The 10,293-nt window shown below is 39.2% G+C and overlaps 1 protein-coding gene across 1 annotated transcript; it reads right to left on the bottom strand.

Moving 5' to 3' along the window:
- Positions 1 to 239: 239 nt before the first annotated feature.
- LOC139624807 (transmembrane protein 252-like) lies at positions 240 to 2,268 on the bottom strand. Its single transcript, XM_071484173.1, has 2 exons — positions 1,420 to 2,268; positions 240 to 1,106 (listed from the first exon to the last, which is right to left on the bottom strand). Exons 1-2 carry the CDS (start codon positions 1,683 to 1,685, stop codon positions 854 to 856), a joined length of 519 nt encoding a protein of 172 aa, XP_071340274.1. The 5' UTR covers positions 1,686 to 2,268; the 3' UTR covers positions 240 to 853.
- Between the last annotated feature and the right edge of the window lie 8,025 nt (positions 2,269 to 10,293).

The following is a 10,293-nucleotide window of genomic DNA, read 5'->3' as shown; positions in this document are numbered from 1 at the left end:
GGATGTTGTTGTGTCCTTATCAAGGACAGATAAGGTCCTTGCAATTTTAATGTTCCTGGTTCAAGTCAATGTTCCTGGTTCAAGTCAGACTGGGGGCATTTGTCACATGTTGTCTATGCACTATTTAGTGTAACACAGATTCATTATTGTAAACAGCTTATTAGGAACATATACATAATATCAAATTTTAAAAATACAATTCTGATTTGTTTGTTAAATGTTTTTTGGAATTTAATCAGGTTGATAAAGACTACTATTCTAAGATATCTTAATGGATGTGAAAAGTCATACTTCATAATGCAAAACAAGTCTACCAAAGCTTGACTAAATACTGAGAAAGAAACATTTTGAGCACAAGCAATATAATCACACAGTGCAGGTTTAGTGCCTTGATATTTTTATTCCATAACACAAAAGACCCTAGAACAGGGACACCACCATTTACATCTAGGAAAAATAAGTACTGTCTGTCAATTCACACGTCCATGGATCCAACCGGATTAATACTGCCGTCGGTTATTTGTCCTCAGTTTTGCAACTCAAATGTGAACTCGTCCTTGTTTCAGGAAACCAGAGACAAAACCATTTGAGTAGTATCAGCACAAACCACAGTTTAACTGAACAGGCTGTTCCTCTACTGATACCGCTGGGCTGAAACTGGCCTGTTAGCAGTCCGGTCAGACAATAGAGTTCAGAGGTTGGGTGCTGGGTGTAGATTCATGGCACACAAGTGATGTCAACACGTCTCTGTGGCTCATCATTTGGCAGCCAAGGAATCCAGCCATACAAACCGCTTCCCATTCCTCTGGAACTTTCTCTCCCAGTTCAGTCTAGAAGTCGTGCCTCTTCACAATCAGCATTCCTCCCTTTCCTCTTGCACACTCAATCCTTGCCCCTGCTGAATACACTCAACCTGACTGTATCGCGGAGGCTGCTCCCAGCTCCATGTACAGTCTGGGGCCTCTGAGCTGTCCTGGCTGTAGAGTGGAGGAGCAAGACCCATCACCACATCCACTCCATCAACCACAACCACGGTCTCAGGGACTGTATCAGTAGAGAGTTGGCGTCTCTGGGACTCCTCGTATGATGGAGGAAAGGAGCTTGGTCTAGAGGGAAAGACAAAGAATACAACAGGGGCATTAGTTTCATGTAGTTTTATTTGTTTTCCAAAATTCTATTTGTTGAGTTTTGATGCTAAAACAAAAAGCATTTACTCTGTTTCGTCCAGACAAACACTATTTTAACTATTTTAAAAGTAATTCAGTTACCAGGTCATTATTTTTAATATCGGTTAAAATGCGAATTTTCTTTTTGAAATTCACCTTTTCAGCACAAATCAAATGTTGTGTTGTCGCTTTCATCACCATTTCACTAAAACATTGTGATAAGGTTGGTACCAGGGCTCACAGGTGGTTTTACCTTTCAATAGTGTAGATGTGGATGTGCTGTTCATGTCGTCTTCTCTGGTACATCTTAGTCTTCATGCTGAGGCAGATGTTCCAGAAGAACCCGATGAGCATGGCCAGAAGGCCAAGGACGAGCATGGTATGGGCAGGGATGACCGTCCAAGTGTATATGTAATCAGTCTGCAGGGACACCAGGTAAGCCCCGGTGCACATCAATGCAAATCCCACACCAGGCAGGATAAAACGGGCCAGAGACCACAGCTGCTTCTTCACATTCATGATCCTTTAACTCACTTGTTGCTTTTTATTTCCAAGTTCCTTTTTCTTATTATTCCTGAAGAAGATTCCTGTAGAAGTACCTTTGCAAGTCTTGATGACACTGGTATTAGGCAGGAAGCAGTTGTATCTGTTCACCATAAGACAATGCTAGACTCACCTATAATGTAAGTAAATCCCCTCTGCAAATTTGAATGCCAACAAATGTTGCTGCAGTCAAAGGTGTATGAGTCTTTGTAACTTTCTCTGCCTCTTCAGACATAAAGGGAGGTGGCTGGAATGTACCTGCCTCCTCGGTTGTATATTAACACAGTATTAATCTGGGGTCAGAAGGATGAGTGTGATATGGCTGGTAGAGGCAAAAACTAAGAGAAAATTCTTTGGGCTGAAAACTGATAAAGCAACAATAGACTAAACTTGGTAGTAAATAGGTGTGGGCTCCATATCTCAAAATCTTCTGTGGTTTTTGCTGTGACAAGTGGAAAAAATAGCAGGTGGCTTATTCTGTGGTGGTGAAAGCTGTTGGTTAATGGTAAATATTATATAAATTTGAGGAGTCACATTAGGGCATGAAAAAAGAAAGAAAAAAATCTGGTACTCAAGTTTTCCTAACTAAGAATCTTTTCTCTAATTTCTGCTTTTTTTCTTGTGAAATACTGGATACCTTTACCTCTTAAGGCCCCTACAAATATTTCATATAAAAATTATATAGAAATCTGAAATCTGAACAAAAAGGTTGCAAACCACTGCTTTTGGAGATGATATAATACTGTACATGTGCTCACCTGATGATGTTGTATATGAATACATAAAGATATTTCCACTAATAATAGTAGGAGGTGAATTGTTATAAATATTACATAATGAATTAATGAGCCTCAGAGAAAGTTTACAGTAAAAAACAAAAAAAGAAGTAAATTCTCCACAGGTTTGCAGCTAAACCACAATAAGATCATTCAACAGTTTCGTTCTACCTGAATGAAGTCAATTATTGCAAAAAGTTTTGAAAAAAAAAAAGTAAGCTAGAAATATTTCCAGGGCTCCATGGAAATGGAAAAACAGTTTGATCTGATGGATGCTACTTAATCAGCACTATCAACACACAACTGGCAGTGAGCCTGTAGACTGTGCCGATAAAACTGCGCTTTATTGCACAACATGTTCCCATCTGAACAGTTTATGTGAGCTTTGACACAGCACAGTAGAAAAGTTGGTAATTTTTCCATGAATCTGATTTCATTAACCTGGAATTTTGCTCACTAGTGTACAGTATTGTAGTGCCCAAAAAGATAATTTAACACAACTTGAATTTGGAAAGATTTTATTTTTTCCCATGACCGTTTATCATTTTGATTAATGTTTTTTTTTTTTTGTGATATTTATTTAAGATGTAGTTAGAATCATTTTCACAATTAAATTAGGTGAAATCTCTTAATTGACTATTATAATAATAATTCATTTGTGTAATTCTATAGACGTACACTTCCTATTTTCTCTGATTTTCCATTTGATTCTTTTATTTTTTTCTTCCCTTTCCTCTCAAATCTGAAATGATGTGAATCCTATCCAGTAAATAATATCCTTGAATGCTCAGAGTGTACTTTGGCCTTGATGCTTATAACAAGGGGTAATGTTCAAACTATACACTGAAAATGTGATTTCCTTGTTACACAAAGCAGAATAATAAACTATGGGGTAAGCAGGCCTCACCTGGAAACAGGTCAGGTACAACCATTCTTACGTTTTCCATTGAAGTTATATGTTTCATTTATGATCCTCTGCAGTGAAGGCTTTGGATCCTTTTATTAGCACATGCACAACATTTCTGTTTTCACTATAAAAAGATAGTTGTATAAGCTGCTGAGGCTTGTGCATAGACATGTATGTAGGAAGACATTAGACAAGTCTTAATAATCCATAATATTTTGTGAATTGCTCACTAAATGTAATGGTTTTGCAAAGATGGCAAATTTACAATTTTGCAGACGCCCTGCTTAACTAGTAAAGCTAAGGAATTTCTGACCGTTTTATAAAGTGCAAAAACTGAGCTAAATCAAGACAGCATTATATTCTGCTGCGTGGCACTCGTGACTCTTTCTCCCTTCTATTCACCTTGACCTATAAACTTTACTATTTGCCTCACTCTTGTTTATTGGTCAGCAACATCATGAGTCATCATTTATTGATGCTCCATCACGAATGGTACAGTGGTCTATGCTTGCATGGTATTATGAATGAAACCTCTCCACACCCCTTCAACACTTGTTATGAATGCAGCACAGTCATCAGAGCTGTTATCGGCACCCTGAGACTGTAATGGTTTTATAAACCTTATCAGTCTTATCTTACAGGGGGTTAATCCCCTGAGCTTGATATTGCATCATGCTGATGTTTTTTGACAGGCTAACACACCCCTGTGTTTGATGCCCATGTCAGTATTCTTAATAGAAATGACCAAGTAATGAGTGTTATTGGTGGTAGATTATAAATCTTTGTGGCTGATCTACACATTCAGCAGTCTGATGCAATATGAGATGGTCAACTGTGGTACTTTCAACAGTGCCTGTACTTACAGTAACTCTGTTTTGAAGATGATAATGATGATGTTAGCAACATGTCCCTGTGCTAACGTGTTTGTTTTTTTTGCCAACTCTTATCAGAAATCGTCTGGACTGATAGCATGAGAAAGCTGACCTGTAAGAGAAAATGAATTGGAGTCTTAAAACGGGAGGGTGACACAGCAATATGCTATATGTTTATAGCAGATAACCAGAAGCAAGTGTTCGCCTGTGCTGTGGTGTAATTTTCCTCTGGGAATGCATCATTGCTCATGGGGATTTCAGTGTCTGTGTCATTACAACACATCCACTGTAGGTGAGAAATCCTATTTCAAAGTGTTTTCCTTCTTTCCTCTAGAGGCTTTTTGTATTTGTATAAAATCACTGTATGTGAGTCCGTGTTTTTTGCCTTTTGGCGCACACATCGGAGGGAGCTGTTAGTGGTTTGATATGCACCTGGTTCGCACGCTACTGAAAACTGTAAAAAAAAAAAAAAAAAAAAGATAAGGACCCTCACAACCAGACACAAGAGCGTATTATGAAGGTGTCTGTCATTAAAAGATTAGGTGACATTATCTCTGGTAATATTAGTGATTTACAACTGCTCCACACAGTAGCAGAAAGATTACAGTCATTGTTTTTCACATGTTCATGTCGTCTCAAAAACAAACAAACAAAAAACAGAAAGGTTTGGCTCATCCACACTGGAAGAAAACATACAGTATCATGTTACACGAATGGTATTCAGCCGTGCAGATACACATCGGTGATAAAATGAAGGAACAACGAACAGTTTCAATACGCCTTGGAAGATTGTTCACGTCTGTGGAGCTGTACTGGAGATATGAAAACCATAAAAGATATTCCTTCATTTGGTGTGATGAGAGTGGAGAGCGCTGTCTGATACATGCTTCAGCTGGAATGAGATCTTGAGATTTCAAGGCCATAGCATATGATTCACATCATTTTCGAATTCATCAAACCATTCACTCAACCCTCACGCCATATCTGGAGGATTCTGCATTAGTTGTTTCTCCACTCATTTCTCCCCAACTCAAAGTTTCTCCCCAACTCTGTCAACTTGGTAATAAAAAAATAACTATAATACTATAATAATTTGTTGAAGTATTTTGAATTTTGCCTCAACCGCTTGTTCAGTGGCGTGAATGAGGGTTTGTTTGTGAATCTCTTAGCATTGAATAATGCCATTTTAAAATCATCAGCATCATATTTTCCCAGAAACAGTGTCCCCTCACTTTGGTGATAATCCACAAAACAGCCCGTCAACAGCTCTCATAGGAGCTATTGGTTTTGTTTGGTTAAAAAGAAGTTCCTCAGAAAACTAACATCTGATATCATAATGACAATAAAGACTCAAGTAAAGTTCAAGTACTTCACATTTGTGCTTAAGTACAGAACTTAGTTTCATTGCACCATTGCACAATGTTTTGCACATGTAAACAACAAATACAATGTGTGGTCTACAACACGTGCCATCTGTACACCCTCACATTATGCTCTCTGCTGGTGTCACACACACACACATGCATATCATACACACACATGTATGCCTTCTTTTAGACCTCATTATTGAGTGATAATTATAGACAGAGTGAGACAGGGAGCCATTAGTTGTGAAGGAAGGCGTGACGGCCGGTTATTAATCAGCTGGGCTCTGATGAGGACCTGCCACCCCCCTGTCATTAATACACATCAGGGTCAGACTGCACACTCAGCACTTGTTTCATGGTCACCAAACATGGGCAGAGGACATGCACAGAGTGAGTGGATATCAATTATTAGATTGTTTAGATGATCATTTTTTGTGCATTTATGTAAATGCAATAGTCATTTGCAGCAGTAGTACCATCAGAGGTCCAGTGGGGGCGGTGTTGCGTTATTTTCTTTCACTAATGCCCGTGGCTGTTGAGCAAGAGCCCTGCAGTACTGCCTGGTAAAAACGGTTTAATAAAGGAATATTTAAGACAATCACTGTCTTCTACCTCATCACATTTGATAGGTTCAGCAGGGAGAGTGAAAGTTCCTCTCAGTCCTTTAGACACATATGTAACTTTAATGTGATCTGTTTGGAGGGTGAAGGCTCCAACCTGCCTGGTTTTGATAACCAGGATGATCTGTCATCCAGGGGACTGTGGTTGTCCCCCCCCCCCCACCTCCCCCCCCCCTCTCATTTTTATCATGGATTATAAATCTCCTCAGCTCCAAGTGTTGGATAACATCTTTTTACTGTAAAACCATCCCCTTCACTCTGTTGTTATTTTATCATTGTGAAGGTGCTATTACAGATAAAAGAGATATATCAAATGTGAGCCATGTGTGTTGAAGGAAGAAGTGATCTTAAAACTTGGTCATAAAGAAAAGAAAGGAAGGAAGGAAGGATAGAAGAGGAAGTAGAAGTTAAGGAGGCAAGGAGGAGGGAGCAAGGGATGGGAGAAAGGCAGGAAGGTTTCAAACTTTTCAAACTCCCACTCTGATTCTATGTCTTTTTTAATCTCTTTTTCTAAGTGGCTCGGCTACCACTCCTAACACTCTGCTGTTACATGTGCTCCTGCCTGTAGTGTTTCACTGCTCTTTCCTGTAGTAGCTGTATAAACCCGTGCAGTTGTCTGGACTGGCTGAGGCAGGAGAGGATCAATGAGGAGATCGATAGGGTCCCTGGGAGTCCTAATAGCCCTGTTACTGCTCCCTGACTCCCTGCCTGGCTGCCTGATATAGCAGAACACTAGGGGGGTGGGGGGGTGGGGGGGGGTGGGGGGGGGGGGGGGGGGGGTGGGTGTCTATATGTATGTGTGTGTATGTGTGTGTCATCCAAATCCTGTCTACAACCCCCCACTGAGTCTGTACTTACGCTTAGGTCATGATACAGAACAACAAGTTTTGTAATGGTTCCCACTGATGGAGCTGATGGCTGAGGATGATCTGTATGTGTCACATACACACGCCTTGTACTGTGTTCACTTTCAGGCTCCATATCATGTTCCCTGGAAGTGAGCTACAAGAAGACTCTACTAAAGTAGGTAAAAAATAGGTTACACACCAAAAATGAAGTTCATGTAGTTTTTTAGTTCTTTACTTGAAGGGGCACTGCTCCATTTGCAGCGTAGTGTCCTAGGAATTAAGTTCATACAGGACCTTTATGCAAGCTATGATTTACATCCAGTGCCAACATGCAGGCCAAAAGGAAGATGCCATTCACAGATATTGCAAAAGACATTATGTATTTAAAACAAATCACTAGTATAGGGTGTAGTAAAAATAAAATAGAGTTGGCAATAGAATTGGATGTTAAATATGCTGGTCACTTTATTTGGCACATAGCTGGTACTGATTAGCCAGTGAAAACAATTTTATAGTGTCTTTTGTGTCTCAGAAAGGGGCTTAGTCTCTAAAGTCTGAGAAAATAACTCTGATGATACGTGGTTTACACACCTGAGGCGTGGCGTCTCATAGACAAAGAGTAGATGTTTACTAGAAGGGAGGCTCTTGTGATGCACAATGGGAATTGCTAGACGCAGTGTTTTGGAGTTTGAATCATACTAAAAGTTAGGATATCTTAACCGCTGCTGTATTAGTTTTGACTATTTTGACTATATTCTGTTTTTAATCTTTTTTTCTCCCCACCAACTTTATAGAGCTACAATGTCTGAGTACACCATCAAAGGATACATTTGGCGTTATGCTATATTTTTTCCATGAAAATACACAAACCAACAATGTGTTCATCTCTCCATACTTTCTGACATCTTTCTGCTGCACTCAGCTTAACCCTTGTGGATCCTACTATAGACATAAATCTTTAACACACAAATATATATAAAGGCTCGGTCATTTCCTTTAAGAAAACATCACTTGAACAGGAGCAAACAGTGTATTTGTTCGGGGCTATTTTCAGCTGCGGATCACCCAATGCGATGATGCATGTTTTTTTTTTTTGTTTGTTTTTTTTTTTTTTGTAGTTTTCAGACAACAGTAGAGGTCTGTGGTACAGAGGAATAAACTATATAAGGTTTTGGATACATAGACAACACCTGTTAGTAGGATCAGTGCATTTGTGATTTTATGTTCAGTTGTTTGTTAAATCTATCCATGGGATTTATTGTCACTCAGAAAATATAAAATATGTTTACCTTTCTTTGAATAAGCATTTAAATTTATACTTCACAACATGGCAGAGTGAAATATTGAACATTTTCCAATGTTTTTTTTTTTTACTCTACAATGAAAAAGCACATGATTATCTTATTAAAAAAATGTATGTATTCTTATAGATTAAACTACACAGCAGTGTATTAAGTAGTTAGAAATAGCTTTAGTAGCAATGAATTGGCTTATATGTCAGTGCATCAGTGATTACAATTCACTACTATATGTACACAGTTTCCATTTTGTTGGGTATAACTATTATACATACTGTCAAGTAAAGCAGTCCTGCAATAAAGCTTCCCTTCATGAAGGTTGTAATATTTAGTTTTGTTGAAACTGAATTGTATTTCATTGTACTAAGAGGTGCTTATATATTCAGTCATTGATTGAAAACACAAAAATGTTATTTGACCTTTACTTTTACTTGTAATGGAGTATTTTCAAATTGTTGTCATATATCTGAGTACTTCTTCGAATACTAGTAATTCCAGGCCGATGACACATTTCCATGTGGGAAAAGCAACGTAACCATACCCTCAGCTCCACCTGGTGTGCATTTGCTACTACTGAGGTGTGACTAGAACAAAAGAATTGTTTCTGTGTGTTTTGATTTTACAGGAAGAAATCTGTAAGGCAAAACTTTTGCAAACTCCCTGAGATATATTTCTGATTTGTAGCTGAGCTGATGAAGCCTGCTGCAGTGTATCTGTTACCCAGTCCCTGTCTGCTACCCCCCTCTGTGCTTGCATTGATATTTACACCATGATACAGTGCAGGTTCTCTCAGAGTGCCCACTCGAAAATTAGTTGTGAAAAAGTACAATATAGCGAGACTGCCAAAGCTATCTGAACACCCTGCTGATTTCTCAGATTATCAGGCTTCACACTGGCACCTCAGTTGTGGTAATAAACATGTGTAATGGCGGTGTGTTGGTGAGGAAAAGAGCAACAACAACATCATGAGTCCAAACTAAGTGAGTTTTACTGCCTGAATTTCAGGATATCATTTGTATCAAGAAGATCAAAAATCTGAAACAAGGAGGGTGAGTCTTCAGTAACCAGATTTCTTAGCAGTTGGGTCATCATTGGGCTTCCCTTAAACATCAAAAACAGATGGGAAAAAGAAAAAGAAAAAAAGACTACAAATAAGCATGTGGAAGCTGCATTTGAGAGGCTGATGGGAAAATAATTTAAAATCTAGGCTGTACACTCAAAATGCTTTATTCGCATTGGAGACACTTATAATTGAGGTGTTGTGGAGCTTCTAGTAAGCAGACAGTCTAAGTTATAGGACGTGGAAAAGCACTTACTGGGTCTCCACTTTAGCCCCAGAGTGAAGACCTTATTATTTTCAATCTTGTAGGGATCAATAAGTCAAATTAAACCTACAGAATGCTGTAAATACAGTGTAGAGCAACATGGAATGCCCACATCTCCATCAGACAATATGCCTCTGCAGTCCATTATGACTCTCCACAAATAAGCCTGCGATCCAGGTCATACACCACATGCATCGCATACTGTGGATGTGAAGACGTAAAGTTCAAAGATCCGCAGTGGAGTCATGCTGGAGGCAGATGTTGCGCTATATATCGAGAGTTCCCTGCATTACGTTCCTCCTGGGTAAGATGATAAGATGATAAGGCCAGGGCCGTCCTGCATGGGCCGGGGGGAGAGGTAATAATCGCAGCGTATAATTCAGGGTAATGAAGGCTCCACCACTAGATCAGCCATAAAGAATGACAGGGGAGGCAGACAGGGAGCCGCTCATGCATTTGACCTCTATTGGCATCCCTCCACCTCCTATAAATTTGTGCTGTGGTCTGACTTCAGGCAAAGAGAAGGGAAGGAGGGAGAAGAAAGAAAGGAGATGGACAGATGTAGAGAAAA

Source organism: Trachinotus anak, unplaced genomic scaffold (assembly GCF_046630095.1).
Source record: "Trachinotus anak isolate AG129_WGS33_773 ecotype Australia unplaced genomic scaffold, CSIRO_AGI_Tana_v1 ptg000008l, whole genome shotgun sequence".
NCBI classification, from domain to species: domain Eukaryota; kingdom Metazoa; phylum Chordata; class Actinopteri; order Carangiformes; family Carangidae; genus Trachinotus; species Trachinotus anak.
This window is presented reverse-complemented; position numbering and strand designations above follow the sequence as displayed.

Bases quoted from the DNA above. Each gene is read 5' to 3' on its own strand.
- LOC139624807 (XM_071484173.1), bottom strand. From the start codon at position 1,685: ATGAATGTGAAGAAGCAGCTGTGGTCTCTGGCCCGTTTTATCCTGCCT. The intron at 1,107-1,419 runs GTAAAACCACCT...CTTTCCCTCTAG, and splicing joins CACATCTACACTATTGAAAG to ACCAAGCTCCTTTCCTCCAT.